The sequence below is a fragment of the Sparus aurata genome, chromosome 15 (assembly GCF_900880675.1).
Source record: "Sparus aurata chromosome 15, fSpaAur1.1, whole genome shotgun sequence".
Lineage (NCBI taxonomy): Eukaryota > Metazoa > Chordata > Actinopteri > Spariformes > Sparidae > Sparus > Sparus aurata.
Genome location: NC_044201.1, coordinates 31,745,389 through 31,759,965, shown reverse-complemented (window position 1 = coordinate 31,759,965; position 14,577 = coordinate 31,745,389). Strand labels below are relative to the sequence as shown.

At 45.1% G+C, this 14,577-nt stretch overlaps 1 protein-coding gene across 2 annotated transcripts in view; it reads right to left on the bottom strand.

Moving 5' to 3' along the window:
* Positions 1-14,577, bottom strand: part of LOC115596459 (bone morphogenetic protein receptor type-1A) — a 59,309-nt gene that overhangs the window by 2,198 nt on the left and 42,534 nt on the right. The window contains exons 4-12 of one of the 2 annotated variants that reach the window (XM_030441590.1): positions 10,369-10,531; positions 9,742-9,844; positions 9,535-9,634; positions 9,351-9,435; positions 8,525-8,660; positions 6,146-6,338; positions 5,394-5,691; positions 4,934-5,109; positions 247-377 (exon numbers count right to left, since the gene is read on the bottom strand). In XM_030441590.1, coding sequence (XP_030297450.1) covers positions 247-377; positions 4,934-5,109; positions 5,394-5,691; positions 6,146-6,338; positions 8,525-8,660; positions 9,351-9,435; positions 9,535-9,634; positions 9,742-9,844; positions 10,369-10,531 — 1,385 coding nt within the window. Of the gene's footprint in view, positions 1-246; positions 378-4,933; positions 5,110-5,393; positions 5,692-6,145; positions 6,339-8,524; positions 8,661-9,350; positions 9,439-9,534; positions 9,635-9,741; positions 9,845-10,368; positions 10,532-14,577 lie in introns of both variants that reach the window. The other variant, XM_030441589.1, reaches the window with a different exon arrangement.

Sequence of the window (14,577 nt, the reverse complement as noted above, 5' to 3'; positions counted from 1 at the left end):
ATGAGGAAATCAAAGTTTTGTTTCTACTCAAAGACAGAAAGAAGTTCATGTAGAACATTTGCTGAATGAACAAGAAGGTCCAAATAATGCAGAATGAGTCAGAGACAGAGTTTCACAGAGTTTATAAAGTGTCTCCAACTCAACAACTCACTAAACTGACACATTTGTTAAGGGAGTCTGGGGATGTTGTGCTGACTATTAGAAAAGATGGAACAGAGTGAAACTGGAGTCAGCGTGGAGTCTCACCTCGTCACTGTTCCAGCGGTTTGACACTGTTGGCCTCAGTCCTTTAACACACACCACCTCCAGCATGTCCTCATAGGACGGGTCAGAGGGCACCATCTCATAGTACGGCAGCTGGTAGTCCTCCACGATCCCTGAACAACACAAACTGAAGGTGACTCACCTGGACAGAGTTCTGTTTGTTATCTTCACACATTGTTCTGAAACGTTCGACCACCACAGATTCAATAAAGTCTCTTAAACACAGACCAGAACCGTCGACTCAGAGAGGCTGAAAACAAAGCTTGGCATTTTTAAATCTGTTTATTGGCATTATAAGTCCCTCCCATGTTCCCAGATCCTCTGAAGGAAAAGAAAATACAAAAGAGAACATACTGTGTTAAAGAAGAAATAGGACAAGGTAAAAATAACTGAATATAACTGAAGCGTCTTTGTGGCTGGAAGAGAACCTCGGGGTGTCACTGGAGGTAACTCAGGGAAAGGATGGTAACCCTTTCGGACAAAGTCCCTAATCTGAAAATAATGGAAGTGATGTGACCAAATTTTCCTGCCAGTTGAGCGAATGATGCAAATACCCCCTCAATAAACAGATCTTTAACAACTCGTATTCCGTTCCTGTGCCACGCACGAAAAGACAGATCTGACTGGGCTGGTGTAAAGAGGTGGTTTGACACAATGGGTGCCATTAAGGAGGTTTTTTGCAGGCCGAATTGCTTCCTAAACTGTGGCCAAATTCTGAGTGTGTGAGCAATGACCGGATTAGTGTGTGATGTATGAATTGCGAGAGGTAGTGGGGACGTAACTAAAGAGTGAAAAGGAAGACCATGTACTTGTGTCTTCACCATTTAGGTGCTTGCTCAAGAGGATTGCTTTGGACAGGTTTGATAACTTTCTGAATGTTGCTAGCCCAGTAATAGTAGAGAGGGTTGGGCATGGACATCCCTCCAGATGTTTTGGGTCTTTGTAAAGAGGCCTTTCTAATCTGAGGCTGCCTGCCATCCCAGATCAAATTAGAAAATATCCTATCAAGTGAACTAAACTTCTTTTTGGAAATGAATACAGGGAAATCTGGAAAAGATATATGAATTTAGGAATTATATTCATTTTAAGCAAGTTAATAGGCCCAGCCAATGATAATGGTAATGTGTGCCAACAATCCAAATCTTGTTGATATTTGAAGTTGGACGTCACTCTCTTGAAGGGGAACATAGAGGCAGGGATATTGAGAGCAGTGGGGTTGAAAGGGAAAACTTCACTTTTTTGCATATTGACCTTGTAGCCAGAGAGCTTCCCAACTCTTCCAGTCTAGATAGAATGGGGGAACGGGACATTGCAGGGTTGGTAGTATGTAGGAGAAGGTAGCCCGCATACAGTGACACCCTGTGCACCCTGGCACCTCGGGTTATCCCCTCGAAGGAGCGACACTGTCTTAAGGGAACTGCAAGTGGCGCAATCACCAAGTCAAAAAGCAGCGGCGATGGGGGGCATCCCTGTGTCGTTTTGTGACAAAGGGATGTAGCTTGATTGTACCTCATTTGTTCGAACCAAGGCTGAGGGGCCGCTGTAAAGTAATTTGACCAAGCAGAATCTTGTAAGGGTATCGAAAAGGAAGCCCCATTCCTCCAACTGGGTCAAATTGCAGCAACAACTCAATACACCTGGCTGACAATGATTAAGAAAATGGAGGACCAAGATAAAGAAATCAAAGAACTGATGAAATGTGTCAAGGAAAATCAAACCCACTCTAAAGACCAATACCAAGCCTTTGTTGACCAAAATAATGTCAATTTTTCTCAACTCAAAGTAGCACTATCATCCACCACCGACGGGATGGAATTGGAACTGGATCAAATCGTGAAAGGAGTAAAAACTGTGACTTCAGAGGAAATTTAAAACTCCGAAAGCTCTCTCTCGTCTTAGATTAGTTTTATGATGGAACAGCTTCAAGTCGAACTGTGACAAGAGGTACGGGCCTTACATAAACATGTCCTAAACAGTAATGTCAACGTATGCAAAGCGGTTGACTACTATGTGACCCAGATCCACAAGCTTTCCATAAAAGTGGATGTAATGGAAAACGATACAAAGGAACAAGGAGAGGATGTGGAATCAAAAATGGCCGCTTTGGGAAGTAAAAGTATGCCTGAACCTTGTTTTCAACCTTTGAGTTCAGCTTCACACCCACGCGAGTCAACTCAAGCCCTTTCTGTATCATCCCTCCCTCCCTGCTTTGTAAAGGGTGATCATATCAAACTGATATTCCCAACTTTTGGAAAACCCAATGATGATCCAGATCCCCTGAATTATCTCTCAAAATGTAGGGAATTCCTGGCCCTGAAACCATTAGCTGATCCAGATCTTCTGGCAACTTTCAGAACAGTACTTCATGGGACAGCCCAGGACTGGTGGGACATAGCCAAATCCAGTGTGTCCACAAGGAAAGAATTTTAATCTGCTTTTCAAGCAACATTTCTTGCTGAGGACTACGAGGATGAGTTGGCGGAACGAGTGAGAAATAGGAGACAAGGAAAAGGAGAAAGAATAAGAGATTTTGCTTTCTCATATAGAGCCCTCTGTAACAAATGGAATTCTTCTCTCCCTGAGTCTACGATTGTCAAGATGATTTTCAAGAACATCAACCCACATCTGGCAAGCCAACTCAGGGGTAGAGTAAACAGTGTGGACGAGTTGGTACACTCAAGGAACCCTTCTCGTCCAGGTAACACCGCGTCAACTATAACCTCTAAGAAACCCAAACAGAACAGAGTCCACCCAGGAGAAATAACCCCTATCCCTGTTCAAAGTAACCAAACCCAGCCTACTGGTCAGATGCCTAAACCAGAACAGCTACTGGTCCCCATTACTATAGGAACATGGTGAGGAAAAGCTATCGTGGATACCAGAGCCAGCTATACTCTCACACATGAATACCTCTGGACAGAACTTGGAGGGTCCAAGGCGGACCGGAAGCCTTGGCTACGAGGGCCACTGCATTTGGCTAATGGTGAGGAAACCACGCCACTTGGATGGAAAGATTTGGAGATCGACATTCAAGGGAGTATAGTTAACCCACCAGCCGCCGTGCTCTCTCCTAAAGCCCTGGCTTATGGTATTGTCCTTGGACTGGACTACATATTCCTCAGCACCATGCAGATTAATGTGGCTGATCGAGTGTACAGCTTTAAGTCAAATCCCTCAGTTGTCTACCCATTTCAGCCTGGAAGTGTCCGTATACCTGAAATGGTCCACCATCAACAGAGGCAAAATCAAGCTGGGAAAGGCCCCAAACCACTACATCTTCAAAGCAAAAGCTTGAAGTGGTAGCCTTAGGTTGTTTTTTTCAAACGTACCAAAACGTGTGAAATTGAACTGGTCTCTATGTAAAACTTCGTTATAATATCACAGCAGTTCAACACAGACAGTGAACATAGCACCACTTACAGACTGTGATCAGGGGAAATATTCTCCAGCAACACACACATTTCAGCGGTCAAACAACCTGTCCAACTGCGCTCTGCAGCAAGATAAGGAAAACAGCCTGTTAGTCCTCCAGTGCGGGCATAACGTCGCTCCCCGGTGTTTCCCCTGTCTTCTAGATATTTGCTTTGATAAGGGCAGATGCATCCCGCAGTGACTTGAACTTGTGTTTGGACCCGTTAAGTGTGAACTGGAGCTTGAACCAGGCCAAGGCTGATGTCCGGGTAAAAGCTGATCTTCTGCCCCCGGTGTGTCAGCTGCCCAGCTTGCTCCCAGGATAAGTGAAGAATCATTTCTTTCGTCCAGTAGTAATGCAGGCGTGCAATCATGGATGGCGGGGGTCCGTTCTGCTGTGGCAGTCTGAGTTTACGAGGGAAGTTGTCTTCTCTGAAGTTCTTCACCAGGATAGTTTCCATGAAGGTGGTAGGATGGCTGCCTTCAATTTCTTCCGGGAGACTAACAATTCTGATGTTCTGCCTTTCGTGATCTGCTTTCTTGGTCATCCACACCAGCACGGAGTTTTTCACTCTCAGCCTTAAGGTCAGTGTATGAGCGCTCCAGCGCGTCGACTCCGCCATCCACGTTTAAACCTTCTTCCACCTCCTGGATTTTAATGACATGAGATGAGGCTGTGGACTGCAGTGTGGCAACCGTGCAATGAAACTCCGACAGGATTTCGTCCTTAATATTGTCGAGCATCCCCTTCAAATCTTCAGGGGTGAGTTGTAAGCTAGGGCTGGTGTTAGCCCCAGCTTCTGTAGCTTTGCTGGAGTGGCTTTCGCTAGCTGCGGTCTTGCTCGAGTGGGCTGCTCTCCTGCCGGGCTTTCCGCTTATTATGAAGTCCTGCTGTTTTACAAGTTTTACAACAAAGTCTTACACACAAGAAGTGTGTGTTTGGTTTGGCTAACTTGATGATATAAGTACGTAAATTTCAAAATAGGTGAGGAGCACAGGAGTCTGCGTCTTCACTCCACCATGACACCGGAAACACAACAACAAACTTATACCCTGTTTCCACCAACATCAACGGGTCCACACAGGTTTTTTAAACCGGGGCAACTCACTAATTATCCCCTGTTGACCCCATTCCCACTTCCCGCAGGCTGTGTGTGTGTGTCTGTGTGTGGGTGTCTGTGTGTGTGTGTCTGTGTGTGCGTGTCTGTGTGTGGGTGTCTGTGTGTGCGTGTGTGTGTGTGCGTGTGTGTGCGTGTACCTCCGGTTACGCAGCGCCGAGCCATCTCCCAGATGACGAGGCCGTAGCTGTAGATGTCAGCCATGATGTACGCCTGGAAGTGGTTCTTGTTGAGGCTCTCGTCCAGGACCTCCGGGGCCATGTAGCGCCGCGTCCCGACCCGAGTGCTCAGAGGGATGTCCACCTCATTAGTGTCGCTACGGCGACACAAAGGACAAAGTTATTAAATTAGCATTAGAGTATTGTTGAAAGTTAAAACTGAACATGAAGATACAGCTCACATATCGCCCCCTTATATAAAGTCATGGACATATTCTGATTAAAAATCATTAATACATTTCCACAATAAAGAATCAAACAGCTGTGATTTCAAATACAAAGTGAGTAAAACCAGTTTACCTCACATTCAACAAATAAACATCAAATGAATCATCAAAACCAAAAACAAGGAGAACAAAACCATTAGAAAACCTAATCGTACCTGTTGAACTTGACGGCGAGGCCGAGGTCGGCGATGCAGCAGGTGCCGTTCTTCTTGATCAGGATGTTCTTGCTCTTCAGGTCTCGGTGGGCGATGGCCGGTTTGCCCTGCGTGCCGTAAATCTCGGTGTGCAGGTGACAGAGGCCGCAGGCCGCAGAGAACGCCAACCGCAGCAGCGCCTGCGTGTCCAGCGTGGTCAGCTTCAGGTAGTCGTACAGAGAGCCGTTCTCGTGGTAGTCGGTAATGAGGAAGAGCTGCGTGAAGGCGCCGGTGCCTTTAATGTCGGCCGCGATGAAGCCTGCAGGATGGACAGAGACAGGAAGTGAGCTGAGAGGAACAGACAACGCACACACACACACACACACACACACACCATCACGTCTCCTCAGTCTGACAGGCGATGCTCGCTGTCATTAGTCTTATTCATCCGCCAAATTAAGAATCGATCGAGATATTGATCGCTCCTGGAGTCTCCAGGCTCCTCTGTGGCTCTGAGCTCACGTTTCACAAGTTTAAAACAGTCAGCAGACGCTCACGTGAAGACCGAAGTGGTTTCTTTTCATATGGACTTAAAATACTTTTCTAACGTGTTTTCAGTGTAAACGATGGAGGACCAAATGAACTGAAGCTAAAATGAGGATTCAGCAGTCAGAGTATGAATCCTGCAAAGTGTTTGTGTTCTTGGTGACTTAGATTTGGGATGATGAATGTAAGTGCACTGAAGGACTCTGCAGTCGGTGACGGTGGTGTACCGAGGATGTTCTCGTGTCTCATCAGGACGGTCTGATAGATCTCCGTCTCTCTGAACCAGCTGGCTTCCTCTCGGGTGAAGAATACTTTGACGGCCACCTTCTCTCCCCTCCAGCGGCCCAGCCACACCTCGCCGTACCGACCTTTCCCGATCTGACGGACCATCTGGATCTGCTTGGCGATAGTCCGCTGCACCTAAGTGGGCAAGAGAGGACGGGGAGAGAGAGGGATGGGATTAATGATTATTATCATTGTTTTAATATATCAAATATCAAATGAGGAAGATTAAGTTGATGATTCATCTTAAACTCATTCAGTTATGTGCTGACAGTGAGGAGCTTTAATGGCACACGATGGTTTGATGTCTGACAACTACAAACATGTTGTAGTGAGTCAGTTAGTACAAAAGACAAGGTTAGTGCCCCATAATGTCCCAAGTCACAAGAAATAATGAAGAAAGAAAGAAAGAAAGAAACTGAGGAAACCAGTCAGGAAAGTCAAAGTTCATGTTGACTCAATATAATTTTTCAGTCCCTATATCTTACAACTGTCAGCTGATTTATCAATGTGTTGATCAGCAACTGTTCTGACAATCAATTCATTTTCAGACCAATGATCATTTTTGGGGGTCTCAGACTGCTGACTGAAAAACAAAGAGACGTCTAAAGACGAGGAGACGGATCAATCGCTCTGTTGTTACGATCAGAGTGTCGGAGCAGATCGTAATGATCCGACGTGTGTTCCAGCACATCCATAGTCATCGTTGTTGGGATGTTTTAAATGTCTTTAACTGTAAACTGTTGTAATGTTGTGGTTGTTTTTTTGTTGCCACAGACACAAAAACATTTCTGAAAAGATAATAAAGGAAAATTCTGTTTTTATTTAGATTCAGACTTCATTCTAATGACCTTCTGTGGTGTGGCTGCTTGTGTTGAGACAACATCAAAAACTTCTTTTGTTTAATAAATCATTATTTTGTCATCCTTTTGGTGCCGAAACTTCTTAAATGCAGATACTGCAATACTTTTAATAAAGAAAATGTAGAAATTTTGCACTCATCAACAGAAAACCAAAAAATGCTATGTCCTTATCATGACAGCCTTTCAATGGAACACAGCAACACTTTCAAAACATGAAAATGCTGTTAATTATTAATTAATAATATATAGTAGGCTATATAATATAATATTATAATTCATTATTTTAATATGTATTTAATTAAAATGGTAATAATTTATTTTGTATATTGCAATAGGTGTTTTTGTTTTCAAGAATGTAATAATTAAATTGGCTTACAGCACATATGCACACATCACCGGGCTAATTTATATATTACCTGCAGCTCCCTGGTGGCTTATGTCCACATCATAATTGCACACTGTACAAAATACATGATGAGGAACTTTAGAGGGTTGCAAGCATGGACCCTCTTCTTTTTAGCAGGTCTGCTGCCCTGTCCTCATCTGCCATGGCAGCGGTTGCAAAACTTGCTGCAAAAGATTTGTTGGCTACATGTTTAAACTGTATAAATAATCACATTCCTCCTTATATACAGGCCTGCTCTATCTGCAATGGATATATATAAAGGCTAAAATACACACACACACACACACACACAGATGCACCGCTGCTTCTTCTTTCTTTGACGATGCATTGGGGTCATTAGGGAAACATGATCGATAGATTTGCCAAGAAAAAACACCTTGCAGATTTTTATTATTTTTTTATTTTTTTCACTTGGACTTCGGCTCAAATGTTTCCACAGTGAAAGTAACGTTACGCGTAACAGTTCACATTTACCAAAAGCTGGCAGGTCCGCTGACACACACACACACACACACACACACACACAGTTCACCTTTCTAAGCTCCAGCTGCAGCGAGCAGGGAACAGAGGACAGAGAGGGAGGCAGAGGGCAGGAGGAGGCAGGGAGGAGGGGGGAGGGGATGTTACGCTACAGGTTCAGTAGACTCGTTATTCTCCGCTTTTCAACAATGATTGGCTGAAACTGCTTCACCACGCTGCTGCATCGTGTTGTCAGACGTGAGTACCACATGTGCCACAGAACTCACATGTCTGCAGCTTTTTGCGTAGTTTAGAGGGGCGAGTCGTACCAGCGTATTTAGATGTCAAATTGCGTACTTACTACGCAAAATGCGTACAGGTTAGAAGGTCTGTAAATGTACATTTCTACATAACCGAGCCTTAAACCCAACATCATCAAAAACCTGAGAGACCCAGAGTGTCCGGCGGCACCGAGAGCTGTGGAGGAGTGTGAGACTGGATCTCAGTCATATTTGACCTTTTACCAACAATTCAAACAAACTAACACGTGCGTGTGTGTGTGAGAGAGAGAAAGAGATGCAGTACTGTGTTCCTACCAGCAGGGGGAGCCCTGAGCCGCTGCCTGAGCTCTGTGATTGGTGGATGAGATCTTTGAGCGACTCTCCAGCAGGGATGAAGACTTCCTGTTCCAGATCCTTGTGATACCGCTGACGCTCACTCTGCCACTTATACCTGACACACACACACACACACACACACACACACACACACACACACACACACACACACACACACATTAGTGTGTGTAGAATAACAGAAAACCTATTGCACTTCTAGCTGAGAGACTAAAGGCTTCTACTGTAGTCTGATAAACAAGCTTCACCTGGCAGGTACATCTACTTAAATGTTCTCCATTAAAGAAGGCTGAATTATCTGTGTGAGCACTTCCTGTTTGCAGTGAACCTGTGGATGTACAGAAAACTCTCACTGGATTACTTTGATACTGAAGGAAACTTAAAGACATAAAGACTCTCAGGGAAGTTCTGCAGCTGTTTAGAAGCTTCTCGTTTTCTTTGATTTCTTGGTGGTAATGGAATAAATCATGAATCGCTCTATAAACCAAATGTTTATAGTTACTGTCAGTTATCTTTATGGTGTTGTTTACATTTTAGGTCCAAAGTGACTCACAGTAATTCCTTCACACACTGATGGTGGCGGCTGCCATGCAAGCTGCCGAGCAGCAGATCAGGGGCAGTTTTGGGTTCAGTATCTTGCCCAAGGACACTTCGACATACAGACCAGGGGAATCGAACCAGTGACCTTCTGATAACAGGACACTGGCTCTACCCCTGAGCCAGCCGGCCTGTTAGCCCTTAAAAATGTTGTGGGGTTATTTAAGTTTGTGTCCAGGTGACGTCGTACCTGTAGTAACACACGACGGTGACACAGATCAGAGTGCAGCAGCAGACCGTCATAGAGATGAGGAAGGCCAGCCAGTGAGGGCTGCCTTCTGGAAACACATGAATAAAAACACAACAGTAGGATTAACTGAGGTTCACAGTCACCTGATGAACACCTAAAGTCATCCAGGTGAGTGTAATGTTACCTGCAGGAGCCTGAGGGGGCAGCGTGGGCTGCAGGTCTCTGTTACAGAAGTCCGTGTTACAGCACTCGATCGTCCTCCTGGTCTGAGCTCTGGGAGAGTCCTGTCAATCACACCGATCAATCAATCAGACCTACCCGAACAGCTGGTGCTAGTTACAAAGAACTTATGTGTGAAGTCTGGTGTGTGTGTGTGTGTGTGTGTGTGTACCTTGCACTGGAAGTGTGAGCCTTCATACTTCATGCAGCCGGAGGTGAGGATGGCCTCACCGTGCTCGTCCTCCTCGATGATGGCAAAGCACTGACCGTTAGTCCTGAGGACACACACACACACACACACACACACACACACACAGTCAGAAAAATGCTGAATATCGGCACTGATCACTGTCCGGGCTGACGATCGGCCTCTCTAGTATCAATAACAATGATTGAAGTTTGTCCAGCTGCTCAGAATAATCTTCGTTCTTCTTCTCAGCTTGTTTCTCACCCACTCCGACATTTCAACAGAAGTTTACTGTCCTCTAGTCTCGTCAACACTATCCAAACATATTGATTCCGAAAATTTGAAACATTTCAATACTCATTTTCTGCAGGATCAATACACCACTTTCTCATTTCCTCGCTCTCTCCGACACACACATCATTTTTAAAGGCCTAATCTGAAATGAAAAACAAAGTGGTATATTTAAAGCTTCCTGCAGCCTCTCGGCTGTCCTCTGCTCAGTGTAGCATCAGTTCTCCCCTGGGTATTGATCAGGGAATTGAATCTGGATATTGTTAGAAATCTCAGCATCATGACATCACATCACTTCAGTCGTGTCCTGTCTGTACTCACTGGCAGGTGTTGTTGGTGGCGTCCTCGGGACAGTGTCCAGAGCAGTAGCAGCTGAGGAAACGAGCGGCGTCCTCGGGCGCAATGGTGGAGTCGTCACCGGGCCGCCTGGCCTCGGGTTTCACCCCCGTCCCCTGCAGGACGTGGTCTGGGTTCTGACCTGCAGCTGGACGAGAAACACAGAGTTAGAGCCAGACGATACGATCTTATACACTGGTCTAAATAATAATAATAATGTTACATTATTATTATTATTATTAGCCTAAGTGTGCCTGCAGAACAGGCAGCCTATATTAATTTCCCAGACATTTGCTCTATTATTATTATTAATATTAATATTGTTATTATTATCAGCATCAATATCTACTCTATATATTATATTATTATTATTACAAAATATCGCATCTTCTTTTATTCATTAGTGTAACTAAGTATGCCAGACGCTAATGCACCAATAAAAACTGGGATTTGCGCACTGATAATAATAAATAATAGGCTTTACAAGCTCACATTATATTGCATCGTGAGGCGTTCTGGGCTTGTAAATATCTTATTGTCGGTGCATGACACCTTCACAGTCTGCAGTGGTGGTTACACAATTAAACACTCAGTGAACGTTTCTCCCTTAGCACCAATGAAAATACACTCTTAGAGTCCGTTTGGTTTCATTTGTACAACCGACAGTGTTTTTTGATGCCAGCACGTGTCGCAGGTATTGCTAAATGGACGCTGGAAGAGAAGAGTGGATTACCGGTGACAAAATAAGCGTATTATGGTGAGCCCTGCTTCTCGCCTCCGACGGCCGACACACTGACTCCGCTGAGTGCGCGCGCACACACACCGCGTGTCGGGGCCGCGGATGAGTTTCTCTCCCTTGTGATCAATGAAGTCGGCGATGATCGGAGTAATTTGTGATTATTATCAGTACAAGCACAGCGAATCACAATTTTAATGAGTGCGGTTCAGTTTGACATTATTGTCAGTCTGTTAGAAAAACATTTAACTTTATTAAAATCGAAAAATAATATTCATTAAAGTAGCCGGCTGGAGTTAACTGTGTAGTCGGCTATATGGCCGGCAGCCGGCGCTTGTGGAAAGCACTGATAAAAATCATGGACCAAAAACCAATGAAATGGCATCACTGCCGCATCTTAAGGAAACACAACCTTCTCACTTTTGAAAATGTTATTAACCTCAGTATTCTAAGATTCTTTTTTAAATGTTTGAATAATCACGTGTCAACACTGTTGTCTGAAGTGGCCATCAGGCGTCAGAGCGACCACAGAGCGACCAAACGAGCATCCACTTGTGGTGATTGTCTCATCCCACAATGCAACACTTCTTTCTGCCAGTCTGCTCTCTCTGTAAAGGGTCCAAACTCTGGAACTCTCTACCCACTGAGTTAAAATTAGAGACCAATAGTAAAGATTTTAACAAAGGACTCAAACAGTGGCTAAAATCTAATCAGCAGTGCACACATGAATAGCTGTTAACTGGTCTACTGCTCGCTCATATTGCCTTTGCTCTGTTGCCTTTTTATGTTCCTCATTTGAAAATTGCTTGTATTTCTTTGACTTCTTTTTCCCATTGTTTTTTTGTTTGTTTGTTTTTTCTTCTTTTTTTCCTATCTTTGTCTGGTCTTTCCTTTTTCCATTCTTGTTATTTTAATTGCCCTATTTTCTAATTGCTCTATCTTTTCAAAAGCTGCCTATGGACAAGTGTTGCGAATATGCACTTGTGCTAAAACACTTAATCAATGCATCTGGTTTGTCCAATGTAATTGCTATGTCCATTTCAAATGAACATTAAAATAAAAAATAAAGAATACTATGTTGGTTCAGTCTTAGCTCCGGGACTCAGACAGCGAGAGATTTATCAGACTGACTCCTGCAGAAGCTGAAACAGTCCTCCTCTAACGGGACAGTCACACTTTGTGTGTAAATTCACTTTCACAGCTACAAGTTGAAATAGTTGATTTATTTTCTTTCAGTGGACGGATCAATCATGTTTTATCAGCGAGATAAAGAGGTCAGACAGAGATGACGAAGAGTCGTAATCCCTCCTCCTCCTCCTCCTCTCGCAGCTCTGTTCTCTCCTCTCTTATCTCTTCCGTTTGTCTCCCTCTTTAATCCCTCTCGCTCGTCTCCATCCTTCTGCAGGACTGATGTCTGTCCTCCCACTCTCCACAGTAAAAACACTATGAGGTGTTCAGACATGCTGTCATGTCTGGACCTGCTCACCTACACTGAACTGCTGCTGTCTCCAACCACACAAGTCCGATGACTGAATGACTCATGTTTGATGGGACAACGCAGGAAACATAGAAGAGATGCTGTGATGAGCTGATGACGTTACACTGAACATTTAACCACCACGACTGATCAGCTGTTTCTGCTCCGGGAGGATGAGGAAGATGAGAGAAAGGAAGGAAGGAAGGAAGGAAGGAAGGAAGGAAGGAAGAGGGAGGATGGAAAGAAGAAGAAGAAGAAGAAGAAACTATTTTCTCTGTCGAGGTCTGTTTGAATATTCCCAGATGAATCCCCCCTTTCCCTCGCAGACGGAGAGGCTCCTGGCTGCTTTGTTCCTTCAGCAGCTGCTGTCATTATTCATCTCAGTTTCTAAACGTTTGTTTCAGTGTGTGAGGTAACCACCATGTTGGTCCACATCACAGTCTGACCTCTGACCTCCCTGAGAGGAGCCACAGGAGCTCAACACGTCTCTACACTTAAATCTGAGCAGCTTTAAACCGCTCAAATGAAAAACATGAAACTGAAAAATAAAAATAAAAACTGAGCAGTGATGTCATCAATGTCTAGACGGGTTTTCGCTGTCCCGCCTCCCTCTCAGACCAGGACAGCTGTGATTGGCTGAAAAGTTGTGAGGAGGAGGATGAAGCGAAGAGATGTTGGGTGTGTTGGAACTGGAAATGGCTGCCATGTTTCTGTGTGTGTGTGTGTGTGTGTGTGTGTGTGTGTGTGTGTGTGTGTGTGTGTGCATCCACATGTGTGCTTAATTGTGCCGACAGTCAGAGTGGAGACTGAGGTCTGGCAGAAAGCACGCTGGGTAATCAGACTCTCTCCATGTGCTCTTAAAGTCACAGCGACTGTTTACATCCAGCAGCAGCAGCAGCAGCAGCAGCAGCAGCAGCAGCAGCGTCTGATAGAAGAGTCGCCGTCAGCAAACATCTGCAGAGCTGCATGAAACTGACTCACTGACTTCAAACACGCTGAGAATTAAAGACTAAGATTAATCTGAAAACTGATCGATAATGATAATACATTTTTGATAGTGTTACAGAAGAGTAACAGTAGATGTAGAGCTGAGAATGACTGAACATGCTGAGTTATTACATAAAACGTCTTCCACACAGGAGAGGAGATGAAGCGGATTCATGGAGGAAAGTATGATGGAAGGAATGTGGGCGAGCTGCTGGTTACAGCAGACTGAGGAGTGCTCCTTTTATGTCCCGTTGTGTCCCTGCTGGTGTTCGGTTTGGTCTGCAGACACAAAGTTAGCAGCTCACGCTCATGCAGAGAAACTTTATGACTGAGTCAACAATAACTTCCTGACAAAGTGATAAAGATGATGTGATCAAACTACTGACACTGAGACACAGAGGAAACCAACAGGCTGTTCTCTCCTCTCTGGAGGAGGAGAAGCTGGAGGAGGAGAAGCTGGAGGAGGAGAAGCTGGAGGAGAAGCTGGAGGAGAAGCTGGAGGAGGAGAAGCTGGAGGAGAAGCTGGAGGAGAAGCTGGAGGAGAAGCTGGAGGAGAAGAAGCTGGAGGAGAAGAAGCTGGAGGAGAAGCTGGAGGAGGAGAAGCTGGAGGAGAAGAAGCTGGAGGAGAAGCTGGAGGAGAAGCTGGAGGAGGAGAAGCTGGAGGAGGAGAAGCTGGAGGAGGAGAAGCTGGAGGAGAAGCTGGAGGAGAAGCTGGAGGAGGAGAAGCTGGAGGAGGAGAAGCTGGAGGAGAAGCTGGAGGAGAAGCTGGAGGAGGAGAAGCTGGAGGAGAAGCTGGAGGAGGAGAAGCTGGAGGAGAAGCTGGAGGAGAAGCTGGAGGAGAAGAAGCTGGAGGAGAAGAAGCTGGAGGAGAAGCTGGAGGAGGAGAAGCTGGAGGAGAAGAAGCTGGAGGAGAAGCTGGAGGAGAAGCTGGAGGAGGAGAAGCTGGAGGAGAAGAAGCTGGAGGAGGAGAAGCTGGAGGAGGAGAAGCTGGAGG